A 23,042-nucleotide genomic window follows, 5' to 3' on the forward strand; every position below is an offset into this window, starting at 1 on the left:
GGGCACAAACCTTGACCAAGTTTGCAGTTGCTTCCCTGCTCCTACGTTTCTTTAAGTACACCCAGATATTCCTGCCAAGAAGCTCAACTCTCTGTAGGTAGTGGCTCTCCGTACGTAGATCTAAGACATTAATAGTCTATTTATTATTTCGTTTAATTATTTGTTTTTAGGTAGACCTAAAAAGGTTATTGTTTGCCTAAAAGTCTTCAACATCTGTATTTGACTATTAAGAAAAATGAACTAAAAATATTTGATGTATGAATCATGTTGCTCCAGGATTTTCTAGCAATTATTTCTCCCCCTTTCTGTTTGTTTGCTTAAGAGTAGCACCCTTAGTTTTCATTTTTAGATCGAGAAATGGAGTCACTGACCAGAATCGTGGATTTCTTTCTAAAGATTTTAATTCTAGGGCTTGGGAACTTGCCCATTCTAACAAAGTTTGATATTCAAAATCTACATCTCTTTCTACTTTTCCTGTTGGACTGAAGTGAAGGTGTTGTTGGTCTGTATAGTAAATCCAACCCACAAGATAACATAATCACATACATTCATTTCTCAGAGACCTTGGCGGTTCTTATCTCTTTGCTTTTATGATCTCTTATGAACAGCTAGGAATAGCAATTTGCAGCCTGTTTATAAAGTCATCTTAGTCTGAACCTAGCCTTCTCCTCTTTTATCACACGGCGATATTCTGCAGCTAAATCCCATTTGCCACAGTAAAATTTGCTCTGAGCTCCATTTTAGAATAATGTGAGTATTCTCTGTGTGTATGGAACATATCAAACATGCAATGGAGGGTGATTATCATTTCAATGAACTATTTATTAATAGAAGATAGTGTGTGTGCTTTGGTTAGATTTATTGATATGCTGCCCACCATACATTGTAGCCTGAAGTTATTTAGTTCCTGGTCATTAGCGTCTCAGACGAGCAGCTTTGTGGCTCTCACAGTCCCAGTTCTTTGTGCTTTGCTCAACTTTATTTTACCACCAGATCACCTAGAACGTTAAACATAAGGCTTGAGTTCTATGTTAAATCAGAATTGTTTCCTATTAAGTGTTCCAAGCTCCCCATTTTTATTACCAGTTACTTTATTAAATCCTTAATAACATAGATAGAATAGTTAGTTAATTTGTGTGTTGAGCCATGGATGTTAATTTGTAAACATAATAACATACCGCAATCATTTGCATAATAGCATTTTAATCTTTTTAGTAAAAGCTGTAATTCCCTACAAAGTACACTGCAGTAGAAACTAAGTGACTATTGGTAATAATACAAAAGGCCTTAAAATTCTGATCCTATTATAGTGCTGGAACATACCCAAACTGCTTCCATAATCTCTGAAATGTTACTGTTCTCTGATTTAGGTGTCTGTGTCAAGAATAAAAATGAAGTATAACTGGTAGCAATAGACTATTTCCTAAATGTAATTTAGTATTCACTAAGCACCAGCACTTTGCAAATAGCTCTGAGGCTTTCCTTCAAAGTTCAGAGCTCCAGCCCTGCATATTGTGTGAGAAACACCAAGGAACTCACTCTAACACTCTAAACTCTGTGCCGTAGTCAAGGCGCCGATAAATCAGGCTGATGTGACATAGAGCAGGGCATCAGTCATCAAGAATTTGGCTACTAAGTCTCCCTTCTCCCAACCTGACCAGCCTGCTTTTACCTCCTTGAACCAACTGTTTCTGAGCTGAAGTTTTGGAGAGAATGAAGAATTGGGGGAAACAGTTAACAAAGCTACTTCTTAAAAAAAAAATAAAAACTCTTTTGGGGGCTTGATCTCTAGAGCCCATTAACACCAATCACAAGACTGGCCCCCAAAAAGGTAAAAAACAAATAAACAAAATAAAAACCTAGTTGAAAAGTCAGGCCAAGTCATTTTACGCAAGATCTGGTAATTCATTAATCTATCTGGCTGCAAACCTTGAATGGATAACTTGCTCTAGTAATGGGGATGGGCAGGTCTACAAGGCATCAGTGTTTAGAGTTGGAAACTATGTGAATTATTCTATTATTTTGGAACAGAACAAGTACAAAAGTATCTCCTATCATTATTTTGGGACAAATGGCATAATGGATGAGAAGTCATTTATCATAGTAAAAAGTTGCCCTTGCTCAGAGTAAGAGTGTGTATTTCCTCGTGTAGCTCTCTCCCCTTTTCCTTGCTGTCATTCTACTTGCTTGTAATTCTGCATCTTTGGCAGGCTACAGTAAAACACAGTACCCTGCTTTGCTTTTAAAGTATACCTCAAGAGCACACAATCTTGAAAGTAACCTGAGAGGTTAAAGATGAAGAAGAAAAAAAAAAATGATCCTTACAAAATTGTTTTACATCATAGGCAATTCCTTTTATAAAACCCACAATAAAAGTGCTCATTTCTAAAAGACTAGGCACATAATTATCGGGACAGATGAACCTTGTTAAAAATGTGAAGTCAGGGTGGAGAACAGTGGAAGAAAATTTGGCTGTTGGTCTTTAATGCTCATCTTTTTATCTGCTTTGTGTGTTGATCTCATTCAGAGGTGAGCCATCTGCTGGGCTGTGGTTCCACCACATTGCGTGTAGATAGGGGGACGAGGACAAATAGACACTTTGTATAAGCATACAGTGCAAGCACACACGGTTGCTATACAAATAGTTTGTCCACTGCAGTATCCTGCATCTTAATTACTTTAACCTCGACTAATATCTCTGAAGTAAATCTAAGAGGCAATGAGCCACTTTTTCCTGAATCCTCTCCAAGTTTTCCTCCTTGTGGACATGGGTCTCCACTTTTCCCACTCCAAAGATATCCAGGCAGAATAATGTTCAGTTCAATGACCCACTGGAGAGTCAAGGAGGTAGGAAAAGCCCAGGATATGCCCATACGATGGCTCACTTACTTCCTGGACTACCCAGAGTATTGAACTAATTGGTCTCTACCTCAAAAGCACAAACTAGTACCTTCTGGGCTTCCCCAGCGGCTCAGCAGTAAAGAACCCTCCTGCCAACGCAGGAGTCATGGGTTTGATCCTTGGGTCAGGAAGATCCCCTGGAGAAGGAAATGGTAACCCACTCCAGTATTATTGCTTGTGAAATCCCATGGACAGACGAGACTGGTGGGCTACAGTCCAAGGGGTCACAAAGAGTTGGACACAGCCTAAAGAATAAACAACATATGATAAGGAAGCTGTGGTACATATACACCATGGAATATTACTCAGCCGTTAAAAAGAATTCATTTGAATCAGTCCTAATGAGATGGATGAAACTGGAGCCCCTTATACAGAGTGAAGTAAGCCAGAAAGATAAAGAACATTACAGCATACTAACACATATATATGGAATTTAGAAAGATGGCAACGATAACCCTATATGCAAAACAGAAAAAGAGACACAGAAATACAGAACAGAGTTTTGAACTCTGTGGGAGAATGTGAGGGTGGGATATTTCAAAAGAACAGCATGTATACTATCTATGGTGAAACAGATCACCAGCCCAGGTGGGATGCATGAGACAAGTGCTCGGGCCTGGTGCACTGGGAAGACCCAGAGGAATTGGGTGGAGAGGGAGGTGGGAGGGGGGATCGGGATGGGGAATACGTGTAACTCTATGGCTGCTTCATATCAATGTATGACAAAACCCACTGAAATGTTGTGAAGTAATTAGCCTCCAACTAATAAAAAAAAAGAAAAAGAATAAACAACAACAGCAACCATTTTCTATCATCATTGTGACCGATAACACATATGGATTCTCACTTTCCAAACTGCAAACAGCTGAGAGCCCCTTGGACTGCAAGGCGATCCAACCAGTCCATCCTAAAAGAGATCAGTCCTGAGTGTTCATTGGAAGGACTGATCCTGAAGCTGAAACTCCAGTACTTTGGCCACCTCATGCGAAGAGTTGACTCATTGGAAAAGACCCTGATGCTGGGAGGGATTGGGGGCAGGAGGAGAAGGGGACAACAGAGGATGAGATGGCTGGATGTCATCACCGACTCAATGGGCATGCGTTTGAGTAAACTCCGGGAGTTGGTGATGGACAGGGAGGCCTGGCGTGCTATGATTCATGGGGTCGCAAAGAGTCAGACACGACTGAGCAACTGAACTGAACTGAACTGAAGAACTAAATTGACTTCTGTGAAAAACAGTGGCAGACCTCATCTTTTGTGATCAAAACTTACACTAACCAAAGTGGTAAAGAACCCACCTGTCAATGCAGGAAACATAGGTTCAATCCCTGGGTTGGGAAGATCCCCTGGAAGAGGGCATGGCAGTCCACTTCATTATTCTTGCCTGGAGAATCCCATGGACAGATAAGCCTAGTGGGCTACAGTCCATGGGGATGCAAAAAGTCAGACATGACTGAAGCAACTTAGTACACATGCATACTAACAAAAGCAACCACCAGGAAAGTTAGTGATGATGGTCACGGATGTCATGTGACCGGCACCCTGTGACTTATTTATTAGTACGGGTAGATGGCAATAGACATACCCCCGTGGATCAGAGCTCCTGAGCCATAATTTCCCAGTGGTCAGCATAATGGCAGCGAGGAAACAGGGTGATAAACCAGATGTTCCCAAGATAAGGCAGGTGTTATCCAGGCAAGAAGTCTAAAACGGTCTTTAACTGAAGTGTGTAGAGGAACACACACAAGAAGCCTATTCAGTCTCCCTGTCAGATAAGCCGACAGTAGAAGTTGAAAATAAAGCCGTACACAGGCTGGGTCAGATTGTTGCTTCCTGATTTGTGACTCTCCAAGATGAACATCTAACTGATTTATACCCAGAATTTGGAATTTTGTGGTAGACTACAAATGCAAAGATAAGTACAACATAAATTTTTAAAATACTCCATAAGTCTCCATGAGTTTCAACATTCTTCAATGTTCTTATGTTACAGCCAATTATCTCCCCACTTAAAGGGCTATTATTTTCTTACTTGAAGTCTATGTTCTCCATAAGTGTCATTACCAAGTGCAGCAAAAATCTGGTTGTGGGCCATAAATTGAATTTAAATGACAAACATTTATTGATGGCAAATTGGAAATTCCAGAAATCTTCAAGAAGTGATTATTGTAAATGAATTAGTTCTCTCGACATAACAAAGGAGAATTTATTCTCCTGATGATTAAATGAAGGGGAGGTGGTTTGGACACACATTTTTTTCCCTGTTTGTTTTGTTAAAATTCTAAGAGGTTTGCCATTCATAGAAAAGTCTGCCTGACCACGGGCACAGTCAGAAGCAGGAATTCATTACCATGGAAGGCTACAGAATTTCCTCCAAGGAGACAAGTGAGAAAAAGCAGACACCATGTAAATGTGTGGATTGGGTTAAATATGTTCTGCCCCGGAGGCAGCAAGGAGATGGGAGCCCCTGTGTAAAATGACTCACAGTCCAAGAAAGTACTTCAGTTCCTAAAGGTGAGCAGACACTGAACCAGATAGACACTCATGAAGTTCTGATTCTCTTCGGAATATTTTCCAGTTGGCATGCTTTGCCAGCTCCCTCTCTAGCCTAACTCATATTTGTCAGTACTGATGGAATTTTCCTTCGAGGTGCTTCAGGTTTTGTTCCCTGGACACCATCCCCTCTGATGTCACCTTGTCCCTTCTCCGCACCTGCATCGCATGGGGTTTGGAATGCAGCAGAGCCTACCATCAGACTCCTTTACTTTGTCCATAGCTCTCACAATGATCAGAATGATCGTTTTTAAATACCGTCTCCATCACATTGCTCTCCTGCTAAAAATCTCCAGTAGCACCCTAATTGCTACTGTGAAAACTCTAAACATTTGCAACTGGGTTCTCATGACCTGGCATAATTTTGTACACACCCTAAATCCAGACTTACTGCTCTTATTCCTGTGTTCCCATTAACACATAATTCACTTGAGTAAACCAAGCTCTTCACTTTCATAACCTGTCCAGGAAAACCCGTCACTCTTATTCTCTATTCAGCCTCGGTGACATTATTCTTGCTGATTCCCTCAGTATATGCTAGAATACACACAAACACACACATGCACACAAGTACATATGCAAACACACAGTCTTGCAATATTTGCCAAGCTAATATATATGTAATATATAATCACATGCAAGTAAATGTACATGTGCACATATACATTAATATACACAGCCTTACATTGTCCTCCAATTGCTGATATATATGAACATATACATGTATATGTATATTTGCATGCACAGTCTTTTTCATTCTTTTCTAATCACTTCTCATTTCACCATATACCCTCCCAAACTAGATTTAAAGCCTTTTAGGAAATAGATCTTTGGTGCTTTATATGTAGTTTTCACATTACCTAAGGCAGTTCATACCATCAATAAATATATGATAGTCAACCCATTCATAAGGTTGCAATTATTTACTGAGTACATACTTTCTACTGTTTTCTAAGAAATCACCTAGAAAAACTTCAGTGAACAAGACAAGCTGGTTCCTTGTTCCCAAAATACTCAGTGTTTTGAATAGCCAAGATTTTTTTTAACTTTTCATAGGTATATAATATATGCCCATTGTTGAAAAAATTAGAATACGACAAAGTTAAAGGAAAAAGTGTAAATTCATCTATATTTCCACCAGAATGATCGAATATTCTTGAAAGCTTTTATCCACCATTCCCTTGAGAGCATAAAACAGGACACCTTACAGACAAGAAAACTGGAAACCATCTTCTTTTCTTTTACAAAAGTTCACAGTATCAGACCTTCCTGCGAGTTCCAGCAATTACCCAACATGAATGCAGGCCACAGCTGAGAGCCCTCCTCTCCACATTAGCAAAGGCAGACTTCAGAACACATTATGAGTAATGACCTAGAGACAGTTACATTCTCACTCTCCATGTTTTAAAGAGGCCCTAGTAGCTGCATTCAGAAGTAACAAGTCAATGAATGAAAGATACCCATTCAGTGGACTCATAGAGGCATTAAAGCAGAGGTTAAAATAAAGCAGTGATGGAACTTCCCTGGTGGTCTAGTGGTTAAGGCTCTGCCTTCTAATGCAGGGGGTATGGGTTTGATCCCTAGACAGGGAACTGGGATCCTACCTGCCACAGGGTGTGGCCAAAAATTATGAAAAAATAAACATAAAATCATAAATCAACTATACTTTGACTAAAAAAAAAAAAAAAAAATTAAAGCAGAGACAAGGTGGCCCAAAACGTCCCAGAAGAGCCAATGTGTTATTTAACCTAAGCTATGTGACCCATCTTTACACACAGACGTGCTATAAAAGTACTCCTTTATTCTCCTTCTTCAAACAATGCACAAAGCAACAGAGAGAAGGAAGTTGTGTTGCAATATTCTGAAACATAAATCTTGCTACCAGTCGATCCAGAGACAGCATCCTGTTTCCCTGACACATGGATCAGATTCACTGGGCGCTGCACCTATAGGCCTTGTGCCCTGTTTCGCTGAATGGCTTCTGAGTCATACCTGGTCACCTGCATTTACACATCCAAACACAGGTTGTGCAAGCAGAGATCGCTGTTTGTGTGCCCAGTTACTCAACCAGCATGCACAATTGCGTATCTGCTCACCCTGCTCCCGTTCAGAAACTCACTGTTTCCCAAATCAGGACATTCAATTTCATTCTTTCATTTTCTTCTTCTCACGTTACATAAAAATTAACCTTAGACTCAAATGTATGGAAGAGGTCAAAGGAAGAAATTTCTATTTATTCCCAACATTTAAATATTCTGCAGTACTAAATGTAACTCTTAAATACCCTCTTTCTTCCTGCTTTGATGAGAATTCAGAAACCCGGTGGCCAGTTTCCAGCAGTGTCATCAATGTGCTATTTGAGTCAGGGAAAAGTGTTAAACGACTCAGTGCCTTATTTTATTCTGGGAATCCGAGGTAGATAATGCTTGTTATTGGCAGATCAGAGGTGGCAGAGACCATGACTGTTGGGCTTGCTCAAGTACAAGGCCTTCACAAATGTGATGAGGCAGGATTTTGAGAATAGGAGGAGCGTGAGTGAGCACAGGTGAAAGTCCGTCCGCTGTGACAGGTTTAAAGTCACAGGCGCTGGGAAATACCTGGGGTGACGCAGCTTTGGGAGAAGCAACGTGCAAAGCTGTAGCCATTCAAGGGTTATTTTGTTGCTTACAGAGCTTCTTCACAAGGGACATCACAGTTTTAGAATTCCACCTATGCTCAAAACACACTTTTCTTTTTCCATTATACAAAAGATGTCTGAGTTTAACACTAGAGGGTAAAGAGTGAAGGCATCTTTTCTCTATACAAATGCTGAGAAAGCTGCTGCTGGGTGTAACGGTGCTGCCACACATGGCCTTATTACCCTTTAATCCACAAAGAATGGGTTTTGTGACATCAGAGAAAATGTTATGGGGACTTATATATACAGTCACTTTTTTGCTGTCTGCCACTAAGAGGATGTCTGACATATCAGTCCTGAGGCCCTGGGCATCTCAATAATTGTATATGGCTTCTAAGTCTTTGTATCCTGTATATTTTCTCTCTCAGAAATCTGACCAATTCATCTTTAGAGTTTTCTAAAAATTGCAAGTAACTATTTTTTTTAAAAAAAACAGGGTTTCTCCACCTCAGCACTGTGGTCACTTGGGGTCAAATGATTCTTTGTTGTAGGGAGTCATCCTGTGCCTTGCAGGATGTTAAACAACATCTCTGGTCTCTACCTGCTAATTGCCAGCAGGATCCCCCTGCCCCGAGTCCTGACAATTAAACATCCCTCCAGACAATACTAAATGTCCCCAGGCAGACAAAATTGCCTTTGGTTGAGAACCACTGGTTTAAAATGACCTAATGACAAGTTAAATGAATAAACCTTGTGTTCGGAGTGTTGAAAACAATTCTGTTAGTGGTAAAAAGTTACACAGGAAAACAAAAGGGGTGTCTTCATGTAGATTAAGCATCCATAGACATCCAACTAGTTGCCAAACCAAGCCCTCTGAAAGTGTTAATGAGAAGCACCTCATCCAGGTGTCACAACACGAAATTCAGGGACACAGGTCACAGAAAAGGTTTTTGCAACCAGCCCACCAGGGAGGCACCAACTACCATGCCACCACCCCCTCCAACACACACACACACACACACACACACACACACACACACACACCTTTTTAGTTATTCCCTAACCATCCTCTGCAAAATGCATGGCATTCACCCAATATGAAATAGCCGATTTTTAGATAAGAGGTCTATGGAGATGAACATTTTTAAAAGTACTGTTTATTTAATGCAGCATGACTTAAAATGGGCCTGTAACCTGACAAGTGTACTGAATGAGGAATGTTCAATTTACCAGTTCGAACCAGCCAAGTCCTCACATGAACTTTCCGAGACCCGGCTGAGAAGCCTGGGAAAGTATAACTAACCACAAACCCTCAGTGTTTCCTCCACCTGATTCCTCCCCCCAAGCCTTAACTCCATTACCTTAAGCACTCTTCTAAGACCCACTTAATGCTCCAGACGTATTATAAAATCTTAGCCGCTGACAGAATCTACAGCCACCTCAGCGTACCAGCTATATACCTGCTTCCATGTCAACCAACACTGAAAGCAAAGATTCTGTTCTATTTTTAAATATATTGAGCAAAGAAGCAGCTTGATACGTCTTTGTAAAGGATGGCTGTCACCCAAATTCAGTTATTCTATTTTTAATCAATGATAATAGACTTTGAAGTCAGATACACCTGGGGTTCAAATCCCACGTCTGTGTCAATGGTGTGATTTGAGGAAAATCACTTAGCCTCTCTTAAACTCACTGTCAGCATATGTAAGACGAGAATGACAAGAATAGTACCTAAACAATAACAGGTTGTTTTGAGGGATGAGCCTGATGACATATGTAAAGCAGAAGTGTTCCAAGATGCTGGCCACTTTGTTATTACTATTACTGTGCTGAATCTACCATATTCATCCTTCACTCACTACTCATGAAACACTTATTCAACACCTTCTGTGTGCTGGAAAAACTCAGTAAATATTGTAAAATGGGTTTTCTTAATGACTCAATAAACATTTATTCAGTGCCTTTTATGTGCTGGGTGCTGGAAAAACTCAATAAATATTGTAAAATTGGTTTTCTTAATGACTCGAGATTTCAACCAAACAACACTGAAGTATAAGAAGTGTCTCTGCTGGTAGATAAAAAATACTTTTATAGTGCTTTGTATGAATCCTGGCGCATGGTAGGTAGAAAATGTTACATGAGAATGGTGGTGCTGGAGGTGGCGACACTGAAAACTAGTTGATTCGACAATCCTAACTCATTTTACTTGCTAGAGTAACCACTTCGTTTGTCCCCATAAGAAATCATTCATTTTCAAGTAAATGAGTACTGATCTTGTGAGAAAGAACTTTTCTCAAAGTAACACTTCAATAGGTGCAGATTAACATTCTTTATTATAGGGTAGGCTTATAATAAAGAGTCTAGAGTCTGGGAGGTAATTTTCACTACTGAAAGGTAAATTAATTTTGACTAAATTATAAGTAAATACCAGAGTAGTTGGGTGTAGAAGTTCCCATAATATAAAGAAATCAGAGGTATCATCAAAATATAATATTAATAGTAAAAACAATCAAACAAACAAAAAAAAAACCCCCGCCTACTATTTTACAAACCTACTTTGTAAAATAAGTAAAGGTAGACCTAACCCTTTGGTTAAAAGGAAATACATTCTTTTACATTTTACATTAGGTACCATTTTCTGTGGGAAATAGGAAAAAACAGGTTTCATCATTTACTCTTCTTGTCATTCATTCTTTCACAATCTCTTAGTATTTCAACAGAGTTGGATACACTCTGTTATGGGTCCTCAGGGCCTTAATTCTCAAAAAAAAAAGGTCATATGTTTTCCAAATATTGTTTTTCCACAAAATAGGAAGTATCTAACTATGATTAAAAAGTTTTTTGGTGGCAGCAAAGTAAGAACCCATTATGCTTTCAGGCCAATAATCATGTTAAGATGGCCTAAACCAAGTTCAATGAGAAATTAATTTTCCTGAAGGGCTGTCCTTACCTCAAATATGTTTGAAGGCTCGTTGTTGTACTGATTAGATATTATTTCTGATTGGTCACTGCACCACTTGAGTCCACCCAGAAAGCTGTCTGTATCCAAGTCGTTCACGTCTAGTTCAGAAAGGTCAAGTTCAGGAAGATCTGGGCAAAGAGGCTGGTCTTCACCAACCAGAGCAGCACACTGCAGGAGGCAGGGAGAAAAAAAAAAAAAAAACTTTCATTAACTGCAGGAATTTATTAAACTGTAATAGCATGTGATAGGAATTAAGCCTGGTTAAATCAACGACGCCACCAAAGCTGGTTTCCAGGGTTTTACTCCCCAGAAAAAAACATCCTAGACTCTTTAACTCCCTTTGCTCCCAAAGGATACTTTGCCAGATCCATTCCATCCTGAACTCTACCCCCAAATCCATGGTAAATGCCATGCTTCCATGAAGTCATCTGATTCGTCCAGTTAGAAATAAATTTAGATTTGTTTGTACCTCTTTGATAGCACTTAACCAAGTTTCAAACTGCTTTCTGATTAACTTTAAGCAAAATTTCACTCCATTCTTTTTTTTTTAAAGAGAATAAGCTCTTTAAAAAAAATATATATATATATATATATATATCTTTATTTGGCTCTGCAGGTCTTAGTTGCAGCATGCGGGATCTTTTACTTGTGTTATGCAAACTGTTAGTTGCGGCATGTGGGATCTAATTCCCTGACCAGAAGTTGAACCTGGGCCCCCTCCTGCATGGGGAGCATGGAGTTTTATCCACTGGACCACCAGGGTAGTCCCAGAGTATAAGCACTTTGAGTGAGTGAAAGCTGCTCAGTCCTGTCTGACTCTTTGCAACCTGATGGACTTTATCCTACCAGGCTTCTGTATCCATGGGATTCTCCAAGCAAGAATACTAGAGTGGGTTGCCATTCTCTTCTCCAGGGGATCTTCCCGACACAGGGATTGAACCCAGGTCTCCTGTATTACAGGAGGACTCTTTACCACGTAAGCCATCAAGGAAGCTCTTTGAGGGAAAGTTATAAATTTGATTTCACCTTGGAATTGCCATCACACATAAGAGAGACAAAATAAATGATTACTAAATGAGAAAAAAATAAGAACTATACCAGGAAAACTCTCCACTTACGCTCCCTTTAACTATTATAATCCATATAATTCATTTAGCAACTAATGATGCAGAGTCCTTTAACGTGTCCATGGTTCTCTTGAATTGTTATTTAAATCTTTTATTCTTACTTGACTTTTCATGAGCTTCTGAACAGGTCAAAAATAAGTCCCTTGAGATGAAGGACAAAAATCACATTTCTTATTATCATTGTATCTTTCACTATGTGTAACTAGCAAGTCGTGTGTGCTCACGTGTGGGTCTGTGGATGGATGTAGACAATTGGGATCACCTGATGTGTGAACAGAAAAACCACTCTACCACACAACAATCATATTTTTCTTCATTATTTATATTTTCCTCAACTATGCTCTAAGTGAATTCAAAGGAACGATTTTTTTTCTTTGGAGTTTTAAAAAATGATTTCAATATATTGAGAGGCTTAAAATACCCTCTACTGTGGCTGGGCTGCTTGTCACCTCCTTGCATTCAGTAAGTGGTCTGTTAACTGTTCCCTATGGTGGCTTTTCGAGAAAGTGGACCCCCTTCCCAAAGAGGCGTATTTCTACTTTGAATTGGCTATCTGACCACTAACAGCACTGCAGTCTGTGAAGAACTCTGCAGAAACTGCTTATTGCAGGGGTCTGGTGATAGAGCTATAATGACTAACCCACCTGCAAGCCGAGGGGTCTCAGGCGGCAGGCACACCCTCCCAGGTGTCAACCTCACGGCACTCCCTTCCAAGGTCAGGAGAGATGCTGGGGAGTTGTTCCTATCCAGGCAGCAGTTGGGCATGAAGCTGAAGATGCTGCTTGACATTTAGATTTTGAATAAAATAAGTTCTATGCAGATTTTTTTCTCAAGCACCCCTGTCATCCCTGGCAGGCTACATTACACGGGTCATATGCAGCAGTGTGATCGTAAGCACCATGCTGAGAAGTAGGTACTGGGTAATGGAGTCAGCAGTTGGTAAGGGGAGGCTGGGAGGAGCCTGAACATTCCTGCAGCTCCTCCCTAAGACCACCAGGCCCCAGAGAGATCCTGAAAGGCAGGCGCAAAGGTAATGTCAAGGAAGAGCAATCACCTCCATTGCAACTCTTTCCTTATCATTTTATTGGTCTTTCCATTTTTATTATTGGAGTTATCCCAAAGTTACAGGTCAGTATACTAGACTAGGTTTATAAGTAAGCTAGGCTGAAGAGAAGGTTTTGTTCTGGTGCAATGTTCATGTTTTGTTATGGGTGTAACACGTCCCAGTCTCTGCACTTGCTCACTGCTTATCCTCTAAATACAATACATACACATACTGTTAACTCTTCTACAACATGACCAATTCAGAGACAAGGGGAAAACTTTTTCAGTGGTACCAAAACTACTAGGATTGGGGGAAAGTCTTCAAAATAAAAAGCAAAAACAACCAAAAAAAAAAAAAAAAAGATAACACATGATCTGTGTATTTGGCTTAAATTCCTTTTGTGGATAGCACACTCTAGAACCCATGTCTTGGAATGCTGACACTGATTTGGTGGACAACTGCTTACTGTCTCTCTCTTTAACAGCCCTCTACAGGCATGGCCTCTTCAAAACCCTTCAACCTTTCAGAAATATGTATTTTTCAGTAACTTTTAAAACCACTGAAAAGATCAGATCAATTTTTTTTTTTTTTTTGTATTTCACTTTGATGTCATTCACATATTTCTTTCCTTTCCTCTGTCAGTTTCTCTCATTTTTACTTTTCTGTTATGGCTGAAAAATGTGCATATGCCCTTGCCAATGTTGACGTGTTAATAAAATCAAGACTTCTGAACGTGGCATTATCCTGATAATCTAAAACACATTAGTGGTAGCAAGTGTTCCTGTTATTAATTTATATTTGGTCTTTGGATGATGCCAGCTTAACAGTCCGAGCCCTGTAACTGTCCTCATTTGACACGCTGGTATTTACCGCTTCCCTATACATCTGTAACAGGTGTGCTTTATGGCAATTTACAGAGACACATTCTACTGCCTCTCTGCAACTATGACAGCTATTTCACAACTGCAGCCTTAATTTTATAATAAGATTTAAAAGGAGAAAGCAGTCACTAAACACAAAAGGCTAATTATTGTACGTTATTTCACCCCAACAGACTTTTCTCTTAGTTAAGGAGCAGACAATAAATTAGCTTAACTGTACTGATGATAATGAATCATTATAATTAAGTATAATTCTCCATTAACCTTTTGGAGGTTTTTGTGCCATTGATGGTAAATTTTAAAAAGAGGGAGAGCAGAAAGAGTGGACTTGGCCACATTAATTATATTAACGAAAAAAGAATCTTACTTCTTAAAAAAAATTAGTCAAGGCAGGGGAGAGAGGGGAGGGCAGGGGTCAGTAAAGAGTGACAGTCTGAGTGGAGTGTATGTCATCGGAACTGTCTCTATCAATCTTAGTAACCTTATTGGACATCACCTTCATTAAACTGTGAAGCACCGGGGACTCCGAGTAGCTACAGTGATATAGGCCTTTATTAACCAACGTGCAGTCCTGTCATTATGTGCAAAAGGGCATAATACGTTTTAGGATGACAGCAAACATTAATGATTCAAAAAATGAAAGCGGCCTACACTACCTGCTGCTCATAATATTTGAGCCTGGCGGAGGTGATTCCCAGGGCTGCTGCCGCCAAGGCTGGGCTGCTAGCCGCCTGCTGCCTCCGGTGCAACAGAGGAGCGACTGGCCAGTTTCAGCCGACCGACCGACAACTCAATCCACGGCTGGACAATTAGCCCGAGACCTCACCTCCCTAAGCACAAAATTAAAGAGCCCCTGTTCTAAACGGTTCTGATGCTTCTTTGAATATGACTGCAGGAATGCCAATGATGAAAATAAATCTTCCCTATTTCCATATGATCTAGTTTCTCAATCAACTCCTAACGGCATCAGGAATAATACATGATGGAAAAATGAAACTACAGCAGCTGAGACCCACAGTGCCAGCCAGACAACCACCCACAGGATACTCTAGCTACTTGAAGACAATTAGGACTTTGAAGCCACTTAGAACCCTGACTCATAATAGCTACAGGATATATGAATTATCCATATTTCTTCCACCTTACCAAGAAATCACAACAAGATAAGAACAATTACAATCCGCAAAAACGCATCTGCCAAGGCAGGAGAGAGGGCAGAGGAAGCCAGCATTTGCAAATCCAGCGAAGAGTTAAGAATCCAGGGCATGCCTCGCTAGAGAGGAAAAATGCATTCGCAGACGGCCTCGGCCAAATTATTTTCACTTTAGATGTGTATCGCCGTACCACATGGACATCTTATTTAATCAAATCACGTGTAGCCCTTGATCCTCCCCTTACCCTACGTGCCCCCAGCTTCCCAGAGGAAGCTCTCCCAGCCCTTTGCCAGATTCATTGTTAGCCACTCAGATTCTCCCTGCAATTCAATTCGGGTCCATCTCACCAGAGTCCACAGAAAGTTTCACTTGTTTCCCAAGTTGGCCAAACTTTCCGAGAACATTCCATTGTGTTGAATGCAAACATGCCGCCGTCCTCCGTCCCCCCCTGCTAGTCACTCTAGACTCCAGAGATTACGAGGAAACCGGCTTGCTTTTTTTCTCCCCCTGTATGAATTGTAGCCAGCAGAGACTGTGGAATTGATGTATTGCCGTCTATTTTTACACAAGCAGCGAGCATTTCCACACACAGTCCTGCATAAACTCTATTCTCTCTCCGGCTTCAGGCAGCTCTCCGTGGTACAGACAGTTTTAACCATTGGCTTCCCTGCCCGGATGCTAAACCTTGTACTGTAAAGCAGGTCTTTTTTTTTTTTTTTGCTGGCCAAAGCTTTCAACCACACAGAGGAGTTTTAAAGGAATCAGCTTTTGTTGTTTTGTGTTCTGTGGGAAAAGCAATCTAAAATAGCCCAGCAGGATTATTTAGGATTTTCTGAGTTCTCTGTCTGATGAACAGACAGAGAAGGAAAAAAAAAAAATGCGGACTAGAGTCAAAACTGACTAGATTTGAGTCCATCCATTTTAATATTTTTATCTTCATCTTATTATAAATAGAAATGGCATTTTTCCAACCAGGCCACTAAACACCACTGGAAAGACTTCAGCTTCTGATTCATATCAATATCTTAGAGCATAAATATTGCATATGAGTAGAAACAGTGCCAAAGGCACATGGAAAGAGTTTCTAACTGCAACAGATCCTGGTGACAGCAGCTAAGCTTTGATTTGTTCAAGGTATCTCTGAGTCGCCTTAAAATAGCAAACTTATAGGAGTTAAGATAAGATTGAGATTCTCTTCCCCAAAGCGCCTGCCCCGGCTACTTTTCTGCCTCCTCTCCTCGCCCAAACCCCAGCCCTTCCCCCCCTCGCAGGAAGAATTGCATCGCGAGGGAAGCTCTGGTCCTGGCTGCAGTGCCGAGCCCAGCCCCAGCTCACCTCGATGTCACTCCATACAGAGTCCTGGTTGCACATGTCCCACGCCATCCAGCTTCTGAATGACGCCAATCAAGCTCTTTCAACTCCAATCCACAGTGACACAGAGCATACACTCATGCAGGCAACCAGCCCCTTACTGAGAGTGAGCTGAAGGCACCTGTCTTACTACAGTCCCCAGTCACATGACAAGGCTATTAAAAAGTAGGCTGGGCTGTCACTCACCCAGCCTCCCTTCCCCGGTGCTGCTAGCTGCTCAAACTTGTGACGTCACTCAAAGGCAGCCCTCTGCCTCAGTGAAGTAACGCTTACAAAAAAAAAAAAAAAAAAAAACGGAAAGAAGAAAGAAAGGGAACACTTGGACTTTTGGAGCATCATGCTGTGACTAAAGCCAGCTTTGAATGCCACCAACTCTAAACGGAGCCCTGACGATATAATAACTAAAATCCCCTGCAATCTTTTTTTAATTTATTTTCCTTCCAAAACAAGCAAGTGGCAAAGCTCCCTGTTTCATGACAGAGTAACTACATTCTTAGCTCAAACGTGTCCTCCCTCAGGACTCAAATGTGAAGACATCCAAGTGAACCCAGTTTGGGACTAAAGCAAGATAGTATCACATGATGCATTTTTATGAGATATTTTCTAACTGGGGGGGAGTGTTTGAAAGCAGAGGATGAGGCATGATTTTTTTTTTTTTTTTTTTTTGCTTATTTAATCAACAAAACAGACTGTATTTCTTAAGGTATAAATAAACTCCTCCACGCAGAAAACGGCTGTCCCCGTGGCAGCAGGGAATACCAGCTCCCGAAGAAGTGTTACTGCAGTTTGCTTTGCCCCATATAAGGAGAACAAGCAACAAAATACCATCCTTTCAGGGTCCTTCAGATTATTTCCATTTCTCTCATAGTTCTCAGGAAACAAGTTAGTAAAGACAGTCACTGCAGCTTTTGCCCAGATCAGCTTCGTTTCCAGCTGCCTTTTTCCCCCCATACATGTAGCGTTTCCTCTCTAAATGCCTTAGGGTGCCTTTTTGAATAAACACTGGATTCCAACCCTAGTGCCCTGGGTTGTTCATTTTGCCTGTGAGATCAAGAATGTTCATGGAGTCGGGGAAAAATACCAACATGTTATTAACAGAAATATTCATTTCTTGAGCTTTTTTCATTTTTTGAATTTTTCAGCTTGGAGCCTGAGACAATGAGAGCTAACGCAGGTGCAACTGTTTTAGAATAACACTACACATCGAATCCATAACAAATTCAAGATACTAGAAAACTCTGGGAAGCACTTCCCATAACCCCACAGTGGTCCGATTTAACCCTTCCAAGTTCCACAGTGATGTACATGTGGTTGTATATTTGTGAATAAACTCCATATACTTTTAAAATCAGCTCGATTCTTTTGCTTGATAATATTTCATCTGAAAAAAAGTTCCCCAGGTATCTAAAAATAATTCTCAAGCACTATTTGTTTAATTTTCTATTCTACTAAGTTTAATTTAATGAATTCTCCATTGTCCTTCCCTTCATCAAGAAAAAAATGGTGATTTGCTCTAACTATAAAGTTACTCAGATATTAAGGTGAAAGAAAAAACAACCCAAAAAGCAAAAAAAAAAAAAAAAAAAACAGACTCTTTCCTCTTTCAGATCACAACTCTTTAAAAAAAATTCCCTTACTCTGATATCTGCAACAAGTTGCTAGTATATTCCTGAATAATGTGATGAAATTGACAGTTTGTCATTACTGGACATAAAAAGATGGCCAAAAGCGTTGACATTTTAAGTTAGCTGAATACATTTCACTGGCACATTTTGCCTCTTACAAAGAGTGGAAAATTACCGTAGTTTTAATTTTCTAAATCAAGAAAGAACAGGAAAATACAACCTCAGGAAGGCTTTTATACATGCAATTAGTGGCATTACTCTGCATTCCCCACAAAGAAACACTAATTTTCTTCACAATTATATTCTGATTTAATGTAAAACTATAGTAAATTATTAAAACGCAGGGCAAAGGTCATTGGCTCTGCCCTCAACACAGTCAACTGTGAAATAATATTGGTCACTTGACCAAGAAGAGCTGATGTTTATTCATTATTATCAGGTGATCCCTGTGTCGTGATATTCTCTGATATTTTTATTTGTGTTCATTGAATGCTAGGCATCCATTATATATGTGTGTGTGTACATATATTTATATTAATCTTATTTACATCTTTTAGAGAAGTTCGTTACACCGGAATACTCTGTATTATTGTTTTTGATATTTGCATCTGTTTATATTATGTTGTCAGGGCTTTCTTGTCTGTCTTTTTTGCCACCTAGTTCTACTTTAACAGCACCTACTGAAACCAAAGGTGGATGTGTGTGTGTGTGTGTGTGTGTGTATACACAGTTCACTGGCACGTTTTCCCTCTTACAAATAATGGAAAATTATACATATACTTTTTTTCTTACTATCACGAAGAGAGGAAAAGTGAGAAGTGAGAAGTCGAAACATTGAAATGATTTATAAACTACTGCATACCACAATTTTTCTCACAAATTTCTATTACTGTATACACATACAAATTTACCTAGATCCTTGGGGCAAATTAAAATAACTTCCACTATCTTTTTTTGTTTGTTTGTTTCAAAATGATAACTAATGAGAGGGATATTTTAGAGTTCTTATAATTTGGTTAATTAGCTCTTCAGATTAAAGTTTCTCTTATGTCCAGTTTTTCTTTTCTCAGGAAAACAAAAATTGTCAGTCACTCATCAACCTTGGTCTTTCCCAGGAAGTTTCTATATTTGATTCCCCCTCTGCCTTGACTGTTTCCCTTCCTTTTGCCCTGCGGCCCTCTTTTTACCCTTTCATCAATTCTGCCTCCACAATTTCCAAACGTTTGGTTTCAATCAACAAGAGTCTATTGAAACCTTACTGTGTCCACAACAATGTATTGCAAAGGCTGCCAAGGCAGCATATGTCATGGACACAAGGGAACTTACAATTTGGGGGATAACAGACTTTGAAAATGGAAAATAATCTGATAAGAAAGAAGCAATGCTATTTTCCTCAATATCCAGATTCCTGTCCTCCTTAAAATATACCGTTTCTAGGTACAAAGTCCTTTCAGTAAACACTAAATGCACACTCAAATCAACCCCATTTTGTCTCAACAATAGAAAGAGGTATTTATTAACATCTGTTGAGTGCCCATGATGTTCCATATCTACACAGAGCCTGGATTCCACCCCAGTGGATTTTCTCTGCTCAGAAGTTCTGTTAACGTTTCTCAAGACTCCAACATAAGTGGAGGCAAGAGGATCTATCCTTAAAGTTGATAGCAAAAGAGAAAATAAACCTTCAAGAGACTAATTCAATTCTTTGGAAAAAATGTAACTAAGTACATAACATTTATGTTTCAATCCCCACTCCTGCCCCAGATTCCAGGCTTTTGCTCCCCTCCATATTTCAGACAACTGCCATTTCTAAAAAAAAAAATGAACACAATCAAATTGAATTACCCAGGTAGATGACAGCAAAGACAATTGGTTTGGAGCTAATTATTACATGTATAGGTGAGAACTCAGAAGTAAAGAGCTACTAGCATAAATATCTTTGTTCATTTGTTTTTCTAAGCTTACAATAAACTACATAAGAATAAACTTAAGGCTGAAAATTTTCAAGAAAGAAAAAGGGAGAAGAAAATCTACGGCAGAGCTTATAGGGGCGAAACATTGAGATCAGCAGTTTAGACACCACATTTCAATCAATCTAGTCCTCAAAACTATCCAATAAAAATGATCTGTGTACCCATTTTATAACTGAGAAAAATAAGACAGAGCCAGGATTTTTGATAACAGTCAAAAAGAGCATACAGATCTCTAAAAATCCTCTCTGGAAGACTGAAGTTTCATATATAAGGTTAACATTCATTCTCAAATCAAAAGCACAGCTAAGTCCCCTGAGGCAAATTTATAACCTAGAGACTGTCTATTTAATGGGAAACCAACCTTCCTGGGTATGCTACCTGCCTAGAAAGGGAAGGGATCTGCCCAGAATGGCTAATATTTTTAAAGTTAATCATTACTAACAGGCATTCAATTGCTGGCTTTTAATTCCTAGAGGGGCTCATTGATCCTGAAACTCCACATCAGTGTCTGAGCACGTGCTCTGAGCCCCTGGGACGTGTTCGAAGCTGTGGCTGTGCAAGGCACAGAAGCTGGTAGGAGGGCAGGGTATAATAAAGGCCCCTAGCCTACAAACACTCTAAAAGGAAGCCTTATTTTACACAAAACCACCACGGTGATGTCACTGTGAACTAAGCATGTTTGGGCAACAAGTAGAGGAAAATCAGTGGACAACTTTAATGCCTCCTAGCATTCATTTATTTATTTTACTTTTCAGTAAACTTAGAGGTGATAAACAACTTCAGCAACCTCTCTCTCATCTCCAGTGAAATCTGCAGACCAGCTCTAGGCAATTGAGCCTATATTTTCACATGGATCTCAAAACCTGCTCTTGGAACTTCTCACACTAAAACAAAAAATTACCTACGAATTAGTCCAAATTGCAGTCAGTTGGACTAAATTAAACATAAGGCAAGAAGTATGTTAATTAGGCCCACAGATAAGAGATAATAAAAGGATGGTTAAAATCTGTTTTCGTCTGATGCTTGACTCTGCTGTATTTGAGCATTTACAGACATTTTCATTTACCTTAATTATTTCAGGTTAATTCATGTATAATACAGTGAGTTATTGATTGTTTAAACAAAAACTGTTCAACAGGGTTATTTGGTATTTTTTTAAACAATATAAAGCACATGCTATTTTATTAAATGTTATTATTTAAAATTTTAAAGTCCTACTGAACCTCAATAACATAACTCACTTAGTAAGAAAAACATTTTATCCTCTAACTGAAGTTCCTGAGGGCCAGAGAAAATTAGGGTACACAATTATTAAATTGAAAAAAAAAACTGTTAGTCAAACAGTTCCCTTTGGTACTTATTTCTAGAGCTGGGGTCCTAATGAGCTTAACTTCTTTTGACTGTAGTGAAGTAAATTGTATTTTCAACTATTCTTGAGGTAGGAGAATTAAATAAGTGAAGTTTTTTTTTTTCTTTTTTTTTAATCCCACCAGATCAGACTTGGAAGGGTTTTGGTTATTTTGCTTTTATTTCTGTTGTATATTTTTCCAGTGCTTTGGCATTTGAATTTACTCTAGCAAATTAAATATATATCCTAAAAATTTGAGGATGTAGAAAGGAAATAAATTCTCATCTTAGGAAGTAATTAGCTTAAGGTCTAAGCTACATTTTGTGATGCCTTGTATAAAATCTTACTTTCTATTGCTAGCCCAACTAATCACGGGATTTTTGAGGAAATATTCTTAACCAAGAAGACCACTTCTAAGATTGACCTCGGCATTTAGTAGCTCAATCAAAAATAGATGTCAAATACCACTGGTTGGATTATAAATGAGTAGAGATTTTTCTAGGGGACAAGCAGGCAGTTTGTGTCAAAAATGTTAAAAATGGGCAACCCCATAGATCCAAAAATTCTACTTCTAGAACTTCATCTTAAGGAAATAACAGGAGGGATACATGCAAAGATTTTTAGTGTGGAGATAGTCAATGCTACATAATTTACATTATTGAAAACTTGAAAGCAGTATAAGTGTCCAACAATAATGCCCCGATAAAATAAATTATGGAACACTGTATATATATAAACTCATATATATTCACACAGATATATTCAGTATGTATATATATTCAATGCTATCATTAAAAATTGTAGTAAAATATATTTAATAGCATAATAAGAAAATGTTCAAAATACATTAAGGTTTAAAATTATATTTGAAGAAACTATAGTCACAAAAATTTACATATAAATAACACTCAGAAAAACAGAAGAACAAAGAGGATAAGGAGAAAATATAACAAGGTGTTAATAGTGGCCAATGACATAAGTTCTTTTAAATTTTTATATGTGTGAATATATGTGTCTTTCTGTAATTTTTAAATTTTGAGATAAACACATATAGCCTTTATATTCAGAAGAATAAAACTATTCATTTTTAAAAGAAATACAGAGATCCAAACTTATAACTCTGCATTCTTAACATATAGGGAATGTAACAAACAGAAACAGCCTCTGATATCCACTATAAACCTCAATATTCATCATATATCTAAAAGGAAGCCATTTCTGTCTATCAAGTCTAATAGCCACTCCACTCAGGATGCAAGGCTGGGAGAAGTTACTATCTGGCACCCTGAAAAACCCTTTGAGCTCTGAATTCTAGGGAAAAGAAAGCTTTTGGCTATTAGCTTGCCTGCGAGGTGGGCCCAAATCACTGACCCCAGATGCCATGGTCATCTACACTTCGTTTGTCAACTTGAAATGTCACCAGTTAAGTGAAACAAATGTTCCATTGAAAAATGCAATTATCCTTGGTACAGTTAAGGAGATTTC

General features: G+C 39.1%; 1 protein-coding gene across 2 annotated transcripts in view; it reads right to left on the bottom strand.

The window, feature by feature from the left end:
* Nucleotides 1-16,740, bottom strand: part of PPARGC1A (PPARG coactivator 1 alpha) — a 105,992-nt gene extending 89,252 nt beyond the window's left edge. For both annotated transcript variants that reach the window (XM_061164472.1, XM_061164471.1), the window contains exons 1-2: nucleotides 16,576-16,740; nucleotides 11,022-11,201 (exon numbers count right to left, since the gene is read on the bottom strand). In XM_061164472.1, coding sequence (XP_061020455.1) covers nucleotides 11,022-11,201; nucleotides 16,576-16,623 — 228 coding nt within the window. In that variant the 5' untranslated portion in view covers nucleotides 16,624-16,740. The remainder of the gene's footprint in view (nucleotides 1-11,021; nucleotides 11,202-16,575) is intronic.
* Between the last annotated feature and the right edge of the window lie 6,302 nt (nucleotides 16,741-23,042).

This window comes from Dama dama, chromosome 17 (assembly GCF_033118175.1).
Source record: "Dama dama isolate Ldn47 chromosome 17, ASM3311817v1, whole genome shotgun sequence".
NCBI lineage: Eukaryota > Metazoa > Chordata > Mammalia > Artiodactyla > Cervidae > Dama > Dama dama.